The sequence below is a fragment of the Schistocerca americana genome, chromosome 5 (genome assembly GCF_021461395.2).
Source record: "Schistocerca americana isolate TAMUIC-IGC-003095 chromosome 5, iqSchAmer2.1, whole genome shotgun sequence".
Classification (NCBI taxonomy): domain Eukaryota; kingdom Metazoa; phylum Arthropoda; class Insecta; order Orthoptera; family Acrididae; genus Schistocerca; species Schistocerca americana.
This window is the reverse complement of record NC_060123.1, coordinates 192,315,837-192,328,001: the sequence shown is the minus strand read 5'-3', so window position 1 is coordinate 192,328,001 and position 12,165 is coordinate 192,315,837. Positions and strand designations below refer to the sequence as shown.

Sequence of the window (12,165 nt, the reverse complement as noted above, 5' to 3'; positions counted from 1 at the left end):
TATTTCAGGAGAACAGAAAAGACTGTTAAGGATATGTCACATGACAATCAGACCGTCCTTAAGGAAAGAAATATCAGCTCTGAAGTAGAGTTTTACTATTGAAGAAAGATTTTTTAGGAAAATCAATACACCTTCACAGGCTTCGTAGATCTAGAAAAAGCATCTGATGAAGTAAAATGGTGCACTATTTGCAAAATTTCTAGAAAAATAGGTGTAAGCTGTAACCAAATATGGATAATATACCATGTGTAGAATAACAAAGAGCAAACAACGAGAACGGAAGACCAAGAACAAAGCACTTAGATTAAAACAGTGCATGACGCTGAAGCATTCTTTCGCTCCTACTCTTCAGTCTATACGTTGAAGATGTAATGACAGGAATTAAAGGTTTAGGAGTGCAATTAAAATTTAGGATGAAAGGATATCATCCATATGATTTGCTGTTGAGATCCTAATCCCGGTGAAGGAGAAGATTGACAATGCCTGTTGGACTTAATGGTCTCGCGAGAATAGGAATAATGCAGGCTTTTGGAAATCTTATTAAAACTTCTAAAAGTAGTAACTGAGCGAGGATGGTGATTCCACCTTTCCACACTACCCATACCCATGAATGAATACACTGAAATACTGATGTAACATGGATTTCTTGTCCCCAATATTCTATCAATTCTTATACGACCTACAATGCTACGGACTCCTCCTGCCGTTTTGGAAGAAATATTGAACACCTACAAACATCTCACATTTCTCACAGACTTTACACTCACCTCCACTACCTCACCACCTCCCGCCCTCCTCGTCCCCCCCCCCCCTCCCCCATCTCCACCCCCAGGACCTCCTTCCAGTCCTGCTCGCCGATCCTAGTACCCTACCACATTTGTACCAACACATTCCCCCAAAACTGCAACTTCACATTGTCAAAGATCTTTCCCAACGAAAAAATTAATCGTCTCCCCTTACCTGACCATGAAATCCGCTGTCCTACCAGATCCAGCAGAATGTGCCATTCCATCCCTTGTCAGAGCTAACATCCTCACCAGTTCTGTCCAATTACATCCCTAACCCTCTTCTTGGGGACCTATCCCTCATCACTGTCATGCCTGAGCCAAACACCTACCCACACAAATCCAACACTGTAAACCACCCAAAATCCAAATTCCATAATTTCTATATCCCTGGAAGCCTACGTCAACTCTTCACTATTTCTCCTCTGTGTAAATATATTAAAGAATCAACAAATAAGCTTTTCGTCGTAACGATCGCAACTGATCATCTGTACTCTAAGTAATGCAGAATTGACCACTAGAAGTCACAAGACACGGATTCGCCAGTATAAAGCCAGACGGAGAGTACTGTGTTGGCACTGTGAAACGTCCCCTTTGAACAATTTATACAGGACTGTGCTTAACCTGACACACAATATTTTGTTAGCGCAACGCAATCTGACTTTCAAAATTCCCTACAAAAGAATGGGCCTGACTAACATTAAACTATACCTTTCACAAATCACTAAATCACTTACCTCACAATAATCTTCGTTTCTCCCACTACTGCAATACAGCAAGCGCCACTACTGCCAGCTAAATAAAAGATTCAAACTATGGAAGGCACTAACTACTGATAGGGATATTTAGCAAATGAAAGATATTAATAGAGAACGAACAATGTATTTACCTTGATATCATCATATATAAATATAGCAGTTCATGACAAATTACAAATCTCCGCCATCTCTCTCCCCACATCCACCACTGCTGGCGGCTCACCTCCAACTGCGCAACGCTACGCGCTGTTCACAGCCAGCTGCCTAACACTACAATGGCGAGAATTACAACAATGCAAAGCAGCCACAGACTGCACACAGCACAGCCAGTGATTTTCATATTGAGCGCTACGTAACGTTGCCAATAAGAAAACATAAACAGCCTACTTACAACTGGAAAGGTAGTAACAGCAAAATGGATGGGTGAGGAGGGCACAGTGCCTTAGAACGAGAGCTAGTCGTCGGACATCGCTTGAGTAACATATTCATCGGGGACATCCCAGAACTTCTAAAGCTGTCCAAGATGACTGTTGGTCAAGCGATTGCCTAATGGATACACGAAGGAACAACCACAGGGAACACAAGCCTCAGGTACTGACAGACAGTGGACATAATGGAGGGTGCTTGTAAAACAATTGGTCAGTGGAAGACTGGGAATGAGTGATTTGGACTGATGAATCACACTGTACATTTTAGAAATCCGATGTTAGAGTTTGTGTTTCGTGGATGCCTGGAGAACTTTACCTGTCTTCAGGTGTAGTGCCAACAGTGAAATATGAAGGAGATGGTACTACTATGGTGTGTGAGTGTTTATGAGGATTAGGGTGTCAAACCCTTATTGCACTTAAGAAAATGCTAAATGTGGAGGGATATGAACACATTTTGTAGGTTTGCGTACTGCATACATGAAGAGAACAGTCTGGAGATCATGAACATTTGTGTCAACATATGGCCACGCACCTTGTCTTAAAGCAACATCCGTGGATTCGATTGAACTGTATACAGCTCCACCCTGAACGGAATGGAACAGCTTAGTCCAACATCACTACCTTCCCTGGTTTTGGCTGTTGAGTGAGAATGGCCTCACATTCTTCCACATGGCCTTATATCCTTCCGCAGACTTTCACACACCTTACTGAAAGGGTCTGAAACAGAGTTCAAGCGGTCATAGCGGCGAAGGATGTACACAGTGCACAGTGCATGTTTGATGAGACAGTGTATTTCTGTTTTTGTCAGGACATTCAGTTTTTCATAAAAATTTTACTGTATTTAAATTTTTAACATCGTTTGGCTCAAGAATGGCACACTGTCACCCCTGAGAGTTAACCCACACCCCTGTCTGTGTGAGACATTGTGTATGAGACAGTTATAAACGAAAAAAAATCTTACATTGTGTCATACATCCGAGAACGTTTTCTCTGGGACCAGAAATGAAATGGAAGTACTGAGTTTCTCTAATTCTTTTAGCATGCCACCTTCTTTAATTTCTTCCATGTGCATCTTTGTCTCCGTCTTGCATATATTATTGTCGAGACGCCTAGGAGGCCACCTAAGACAAACGGCCCTGAGGCGTTAACGTTAATGAGGCCTACCTGCTGATCGCGCAGCAAGCTGGAGACCGGCTGGTGCCAATGGCTGTCGACAGGCGTCCGCCCGCTCCGTACCGCATAGTATAGCCCTGACACGGTAGCGGCTGCGCCAGCCACCGCCATCACTGGCGCCGAGACTGGCACCACCAACGCCGCCACGAAGAGGGCCGAAGTTCCAATGGCGGACACCGCACTTACAATGTCCACCGTTTCCAGTTCTGGCAACCGGACCTGACGAAAGGTACCGAGCACATCAGGTAATGCAGAGCTATCCAATAATACAACCAATAGTTCTGAGACTAATAAACAACAGACACCTGTCAGTAATAATAATCTGTCACTAACACTGCTCTAGGCGAGGTAGGTACAGGGTGTTTCAAAATGAATATAAGGGTTTTAAGGCTTTGTGGAATTATTGCTTGTATATTCAACTTAGAATTATACACTAATGGCCATTAGAATTGCTACACCACGAAGATGACGTGCTTCAGACGCGAAATTTAACCGACAGGAAGAAGGTGCTGTGATATGCAAATAATTAGTTTTTCAGAGCATTCACACAAGGTTGGCGCCGGTGGTGACACCTACAACATGCTGACATGAGGAAAGTTTCCAACCGATTTCTCACACACAAACAGCAGTTGACCGGCGTTCCCTGATGAAACGTTGTTGTGATACCTCTTGTAAGGAGGAGAAATGCGTTCCATCACCCTTTCCGACTTTGATAAAGGCCGGATTGTAGCCTATCGCGATTGCGGTTTATCGTAACGCGACATTGCTGCTCCCGTTGGTTGAGATCCAATGACTGTTAGCAGAATATGAAATCGGTGGCTTCAGGAGGGTAATACGGAACCCCGTGCTGGATCCCAACGGCTTCGTATCACTAGCAGTCGAGATGACAGGCATCTTATCCACATGGCTGTAACGGATCATGCAGCCACGCTTCGATCCCTGAGTCAACAAATGGGGACGTTTGCAAGACAACCATCTGCACGAACAGTTCAACGATGTTTGCAGCAGCATGGACTTTCAACTCTGAGACTATGGCTGCGGTTACCCTTGACGTTGCAGCACATACAGGAGCGCCTGCGATAGGTACTCAACGACGAACCTGGGTGCACGAATGACAAAACGTCATTTTTTTTTCCGGATGAATCCAGGTTCTGTTTACAGTAACATAATTGTCGCATCCGTGTTTGGCGACATCGCAGTGAACGCACATTGGAAGCGTGTATTCGTCATCGCCATAATGGCGTATCACCCGTCGTGATGGTATGGGGTGCCATTGGTTACACGTCTCGGTCACCTCTTGTTCGCAATGACGGCACTGTGAACAGTGGACGTTACATTTCAGATGTGCTACGACCCGTGGCTCTACCCTTCATTCGATCCCTGCGAAACCCTACATTTCAGCAGGATAATGCACGACCGCATGTTGCAGGTCCTGTATGGACCTTTCTGGTTACAGAAAATGTTCGACTGCTGCCCAGGTCAGCACATTCTCCAGATCTCTCAGCGATTGAAAACGTCTGGTCAACGCTGGCCGAGCAACTGGCTCGTCACAACACTCCAGTCACTACTCTTGATGAACTGTGGTATCGTGTTAAAGCTGCATGGGCAGTTGTACCTGTACACGCCTTCCAAGCTCTGTTTGACTCAATGCCCAGGCGTATCAAGGCCGTTATTAGGGTCAGAGGTGGTTGTTCTTGGTACTGATTTCTCAGAACCTATGGACACACATTGCGTGAAAATGTAATCACATGTCAGTTCTAGTATAATATATTTGTCCAATGAACACCTGTTTATCATCTGCATTTCTTCTTGGTGTAGCAATTTTAGTGGCCAGTAGTATAAATAGTATTTCAAGTGAAATAGCATCTCGAACAGTTGGTTTGTATAAAAGGCATTCAAATGAAATCCAGTCACTAGTGTAAATGTCGTTACACACAGTACACATACTCAAAAATAGTCGCCAAAACTGTTGGCACATTTATCCCATTGCGACACTAGCCGGTCCACGCCTGGACCCAGTCACAGACTTCGTCATCCATTGCTACTCAATGTCTGCCAATAGCTTTTTTTAGAGGTCCAAACACACGAAAGTCACAAGGTGAAAGTTCGGGACTATACACTGGACGTTGCAGAGTTTCCCACCAAAACTGCTGCAATGTCATCATCACCACATTGGCCATGTGCGGGTGGGCAATATAATGCAGGAGGATAACGCCATTGGACAACATGCCTCGTCTTCGGATCTCGTCCACGGTGATTCTGTGATTGTGCAACACTAGAACATTCTCTTACGCAACCATTTCCGGTGTGATGCCACGATCAGCCTGTCCAGGACGAGCACCGCCTTGGTCTTATAGTGACTCGTACCCCTCAAGGAGTAGTTTGCGCACTCTGCCTCCAAAAATCGAATCATTCCTCATTCCTACTTACTCGCCTGCATGTTCGGTAATGGACGATAACTTGTGTGACTACCTTCTCTTCGGCGTGAAAACTCACTGGCACTATGCAAAATCAAATGGTGTGCACACTTCAGTCTCTCTACCAAGAGATGGCGCCACCATACACGCAGTTACGTGGTACCACCTTACGTGTAAGGCAAAGGTGGACGCACTGGCCAGGTTTCACTAGAATGAACCTCATATACCTGTGTTAAAGGATTTTTGTTTTTTTGTTTGTTTGGCTCTGTTATCAATCTTGTGATTGGATTGATGCGGCCCACCACGAATTTTTTTACTTCTGTAAAAGTTAACGCCCCTCCCCCCCCCCTCCCCCATGAACCATTGACCTTGCCGTTGGCGGGGAGGTTTTCGTGCCTCAGCGATACAGATAGCCGTACCGTAGGTGCAACCACAACGGAGGGGTATCTGTTGAGAGGCCAGACAAACGTGTGGTTCCTGAAGAGGGGCAGCACCCTTTTCAGTAGTTGCAGGGGCATCAGTCTGGATGATTGACTGATCTGGACATGTAACAATAACCAAAACGGCCTTGCAGTGCTGGTACTGCGAACGGCTGAAAGCAAGGGGAAACTACAACCGTAATTTTTCCCGAGGGCATGCAGCTTTACAGTATGGTTAAATGATTATGACGTCCTCTTGGGTAAAATATTCTAGAGGTAAAATAGTCCCCCACTCGGTTCTCCGGGCGGGGACCACTCAGGAGGACGTTGTTATCAGGCACTCTATGGGTCGGAGCGGGGAATGTCAGACCCCTTAATCGGGAAGGTAGGTTAGAAAACTTAAAAAGGGAAATGGATAGGTTAAAGTTGGATATAGTGGGAATTAGTGAACTTCGGTGGCAGGAGGAACAAGACTTCTGGTCAGTTGGATACAGAGTTATAAATACAAAATCAAATAGGGGTAATGCAGGAGTAGGTTTCATAATGAATAAAAAAAATAGGAATGCGGGTAAGCTAATACAAACAGCATAGTGAACGCATTATTGTGGCCAAGATAGATACAAAGCCCATGCCTACCACAGTAGTACAAATTTATATGCCAACTAGTTCCGCAGATGACGAAGAGATTGATGAAATGTATGATGAGATAAAACAAATTATTCAGATAGTGAAGGGAGACGAAAATTTAATAGCCATGGGTGACTGGAATTCGATAGTACGAAAAGGAAGAGAAGGAAAAGTAGTAGGTGAATATGGAATGGAGTTAAGGAATGAGAGAGGAAACCGCCTGGCAGAATTTTGCACAGGGCATAACTTAATCATAACTAACACATGGTTCAAGAATCATAAAAGAAGGTTGTATACATGGTAGAAGCCTGGAGATACTGGAAGGTGTCAGATATATTATACACTCCTGGAAATTGAAATACGAACACCGTGAATTCATTGTCCCAGGAAGGGGAAACTTTATTGACACATTCCTGGGGTCAGATACATCACATGATCACACTGACAGAACCACAGGCACATAGACACAGGCAACAGAGCATGCACAATGTCGGCACTAGTACAGTGTATATCCACCTTTCGCAGCAATGCAGGCTGCTATTCTCCCATGGAGACGATCGTAGAGATGCTGGATGTAGTCCTGTGGAACGGCTTGCCATGCCATTTCCACCTGGCGCCTCAGTTGGACCAGCGTTCGTGCTGGACGTGCAGACCGCGTGAGACGACGCTTCATCCAGTCCCAAACATGCTCAATGGGGGACAGATCCGGAGATCTTGCTGGCCAGGGTAGTTGACTTACACCTTCTAGAGCACGTTGAGTGGCACGGGATACATGCGGACGTGCATTGTCCTGTTGGAACAGCAAGTTCCCTTGCCGGTCTAGGAATGGTAGAACGATGGGTTCGATGGCGGTTTGGATGTACCAGTGGTGTACGGCGTGTTGGCCCTGTGTGCCTCGGTCGTATGCAGTCCTGATTGTGGCGCTCACCTGCACGGCGCCAAACACGCATACGACCATCATTGGCACCAAGGCAGAAGCGACTCTCATCGCTGAAGACGACACGTCTCCATTCGTCCCTCCATTCACACCTGTCGCGACACCACTGGAGGCGGGTGCACGATGTTGGGGCGTGAGCGGAAGACGGCCTAACGGTGTGCGGGACCGTAGCCCAGCTTCATGGAGACGGTTGCGAATGGTCCTCGCCGATACCCCAGGAGCAACAGTGTCCCTAATTTGCTGGGAAGTGGCGGTGCGGTCCCCTACGGCACTGCGTAGGATCCTACGGTCTTGGCGTGCATCCGTGCGTCGCTGGGGTCCGGTCCCAGGTCGACGGGCACGTGCACCTTCCGCCGACCACTGGCGACAACATCGATGTACTGTGGAGACCTCACGCCCCACGTGTTGAGCAATTCGGCGGTACGTCCACCCGGCCTCCCGCATGCCCACTATACGCCCTCGCTCAAAGTCCGTCAACTGCATATACGGTTCACGTCCACGCTGTCGCGGCATGCTACCAGTGTTAAAGACTGCGATGGAGCTCCGTATGCCACGGCAAACTGGCTGACACTGACGGCGGCGGTGCACAAATGCTGCGCAGCTAGCGCCATTCGACGGCCAACACCGCGGTTCCTGGTGTGTCCGCTGTGCCGTGCGTGTGATCATTGCTTGTACAGCCCTCTCGCAGTGTCCGGAGCAAGTATGGTGGGTCTGACACACCGGTGTCAATGTGTTCTTTTTTCCATTTCCAGGAGTGGATAATGGTAAGACAGAGATTTAGGAACCAAGTTTTAAATTGTAAGTCATTTCCAGGGGCAGATGTGGACTCTGACCACAATCTATTGGCTATGAACTGTAGGTTAAAACTAAAGAAACTGCAAAAAAGTGGGAATGTAAGGAGTTGGGACCTGGGTAAACTGTAAGAACCAGAGGTTGTAGAGAGTTTCAGGGAGACCATTAGGCAACGATTGACAAGAATGGGGGAAAGAAATACAGTAGTAGAAGGATGGGTAGCTTCGAGAGACGAAATAATGAAAGCAGCAGAGGATCAAGTAGGTAAAAGAGGGCTACTAGAATTCTTTGGGTAACTGGAGAAATATTGAATTTAATTGATGAAAGGAGAAAATATAAAAATGCAGTAAATGAAGCGGGCAGAAAGGAATACAAACGTCTCAAAAATGAGGTCGAATGGAAGTGCAAAGTGGCTAAGCAGGGTTGACTAGAGGACAAATGTAAGGATGTAGAAGCATGTATCAGTAGGGGTAAGATAGATACTGCCTACAGGATAATTAAAGAGACCTTTGGAGAAAAAAGAACCACTTGCATGAATACAAGAGCTAAGATGGAAATCAGTTCTAAGCAAAGAAGGGAAAGCAGAAAGGTGGAAGCCCTGACAAGGGCGATGTACTTGAGGACAGCATTATGGAAATGGAAGAGGATGTAGATGAACATGAAATGGGAGATACGATGCTGCATGAAGAGTTTGACAGAGCACTGAAAGACCTGAATCGAAACAAGGCCCCCAGAGTAGACAACATTCCATTGGAACTACTGACAGCCTTCGGAGAGCCAGTCCTGATAAAACTCTACCATCTGGTGAGCAAGATGTATCAAACAGGCGAGATACCCTCAGACTTGTAGAAGAATATAATAATTACAATCTCAAAGAAAGCAGGTGCTAACAGATGTATAAACTACCGAACTATCAGTTGAATAAGACAAGGCTGCAAAATACTAACACGAATTCTTTACAGACGAATGGAAAAACTGGTAGAAGCCGACCTCGGGGAAGATCAGTTTGAATGCCGTATAAATGTTGGAACATGTGGGGCAATACTGACCCTACGACGTATCTTAGATAATAGATTAAGGAAAGGCAAACCTACGTTTCTAGCATTTGTAGATTTAGCGAAAGCTTTTGAAAATGCTGATTGGAAAACTCTCTTTCATATTCTGAAGATGGCAGGAGTAAAACACAGGGAGCGAAAGGCTATTTAAAATTTGTACAGAAACCAGATAGCGATTATTAAAGACGAGGGGCATGAAAGGGAAGCAGTGGTTGGGAAGGTTGTGAAACCGGGTTGAAGCCTATCCCCGATGTTATTCTATATGTATATTGAGCAAGCAGTAAAGGAAACAAAAGAAAAATTCGGAGTAGGAATTAAAATCAATGGAGAAGAAATAAAAGCTTTGAGGTTCGCCGATGACATTGTAATTCTGTCAAAGACAGCGAAGGACATGAAAGGGCAGCTGAAAGGAATGGACAGTGTCTTGAAAGGAGGATATAAGATGAGCATCAACAAAAACAAAACGAGGATAATGGAACGTAGTCGCATTAAATCGAGTGATGCTGTGGCAATTAGATTAGGAAATGAGACGTTTAAATGAGTTTTGCTATTTGGGGAGCCAAATAACTGATGATGGTCGAAGGAGAGGATATAAAATGTAGACTGGCAATGGCAAGGAAAGCGTTTCTGAAGAAGAGAAATTTGCTTACGTCGAGTATAGATTTAAGTGTCAGGAAGTCGTTTCTGAATATTTTTGTATGGAGTGTAGCCACGTATGGAAGTGAAACGTGGACGATAAATAGTTTAGTCAAGAAGAGAATAGAAGCTTTCGAAATGTGGTGCTACAGAAGAATGCTGAAGATTAGATGGGTAGATCACATAGCTAATGAGGAGGTATTGAACAGAATTGGGGAGAAGAGAATTTTGTGGTCCAACTTGACTAGTAGATGGGATCGGTTGGTAGTTCATATTCTGAGTCATCAAGGTATCACAAGTTTAGTATTGGACGGCAGCGTGGAGAGTAAAAATCGTAGAGACCAAGAGATGAATACACTAAGCCGATTCAGAGGGATGTAGGTTGCAGTAGGTACTACGAGATGAAGAAGCTTGCACAGGATAGAGTAGCTTGGAGAGCTGCATCAAACTAGTCTCTGGACTGAAGACCACAACAACAACAACAAAAGTTAACGAGGTGCACCTTTCCTTATCATTCAATAGCCAGCTCATTATAGTAACTGTTTCACCTTCTCATACACTCTCCTCACATTGTAGTGTATTCAGTTCTTTCTCTAGTGTATTTGTTTAAATTTCTTCAAATGCGATAAATTTAATTATGAAAATGTGAATACTGTAGTGTCCCCTAGCAGATGTACGTTGGTCCTTATCTTAAATAGCATCATCCTAGAACACAGAGTTTTAATGACTCAGTATTCGACGCTTCAGCATCTGAAGTGTTACAGTCTATATCGTAATTTTTGCTATATTCTCTGTCACTTATTTTTTATATACTGTACATATTGTAAGAGTGTAGTGAGCCGTGCTGCGAATCGATAGGTCGTGTCACGCTCTGAAGTGTATTTACCTTTGGTCAGAGGGTTTGTCCAGTGGCCTGACACGCCGCGCAGGCAACGGGTTTGCCCTCTTGACGTTCGGCCGTCGGACAGAGAGGTTCGCTGAGGAGCAGAGCACGGGGTGGGCCACAGATTTACTCTCTGTTGGCTGACCGTTAACCATTTGCTTTTCCGAAGCTCGACAAGTGGTTTTTAAAGTGATAAATTTGTGTGTGGTGTAACTCAGCCACTCTTGAAGTGTATTTCGGGCTTCTGTACTTAATATGTTTGCTAAGTAGCTCTCCCAGATAATGTGGTAGTTCGTAAGAGATTTCTGTGATTCACTCTCCGCCTGTGCTTCTTCTGAATGGACAATTTAATCAGGATAACTCGTAAAAATTGGGTGAATAAATTCTGCTCGGTTCCTTCGTGAGCTGACGGGAATTGCCCTCCTTATTTCGGACAATAACATACGATCCTGTAAGCCTCAACCATTTTTCATACGAAGAAGTAGGTGTGCGTATCCAATTTCCTGTTTACTGCCTGTGTTTGAATTTAGTCCTTTTGTTAAAGAACTGGACCCTTCTTTAATTCTAGGTATTTACTCTAATGGCTGCTTCGGCGCCTGTGCATTGGTTATTTGAGTCTCTTGAGAGTCGTGTTTTAAACCAATTGAGACCATGCCGTACACTTCTTGTGAGAGCGCAGCTGTTTTCATTACAATCTCTTAGGTTTTATATCAATTTCAAGTTAATTTCCCTCTCAAGCTTGCTGAGTAATCAGAAGCGAGCTTTGTAACTCTTGTTTGAGCGTATATGCGTTCGTGGGCTTATGAAATTGTTGCTGTTAAACGTTTGCCACGCGGAGTGGTCGCGCGTTTGGAGGCGCCATCTCGCGGACTGCGCGGCATCCCTCACCTCAGGTTCGAGGCCTCCTTCTGGCATGGGTGTGTGTTGTTCTTAGCATGTGGTGTGTAAGTCTCTAATGACCGATGACCTCAGCTGTTTGGTTCCTTAGGAATTCACACACATTTGTCCTTTCTGAACCTTTTAACAACTCATGTAAGATGTCTGTCCCGATCACCGTTTTGAACGCACGTAAGTTGTCAAACTTCTTTGGTTTTGATTGTTTTCGAGGATAAATTTCGTTCCTTTTTAAGAGAAAGAGACTCTTGTGACCAATTTCAGCGTGCAGCGTCCATTGCTGTTGCATGCGTTTCAATGTTGTTTTGTGTATATGTTTTAGAGTGAGGTAGTGTTGAGCTACTTGGTCAGCTTAACTTGT

At 45.0% G+C, this 12,165-nt stretch overlaps 1 protein-coding gene across 1 annotated transcript in view; it reads right to left on the bottom strand.

Annotated features, from left to right (window-relative positions):
* LOC124616129 overlaps positions 1 to 12,165 on the bottom strand; it is a 202,080-nt gene that overhangs the window by 169,414 nt on the left and 20,501 nt on the right. Inside the window, exon 2 of the mRNA XM_047144397.1 lies at positions 3,136 to 3,363. Within this exon, the coding sequence (XP_047000353.1) occupies positions 3,136 to 3,363 (228 nt within the window). The remainder of the gene's footprint in view (positions 1 to 3,135; positions 3,364 to 12,165) is intronic.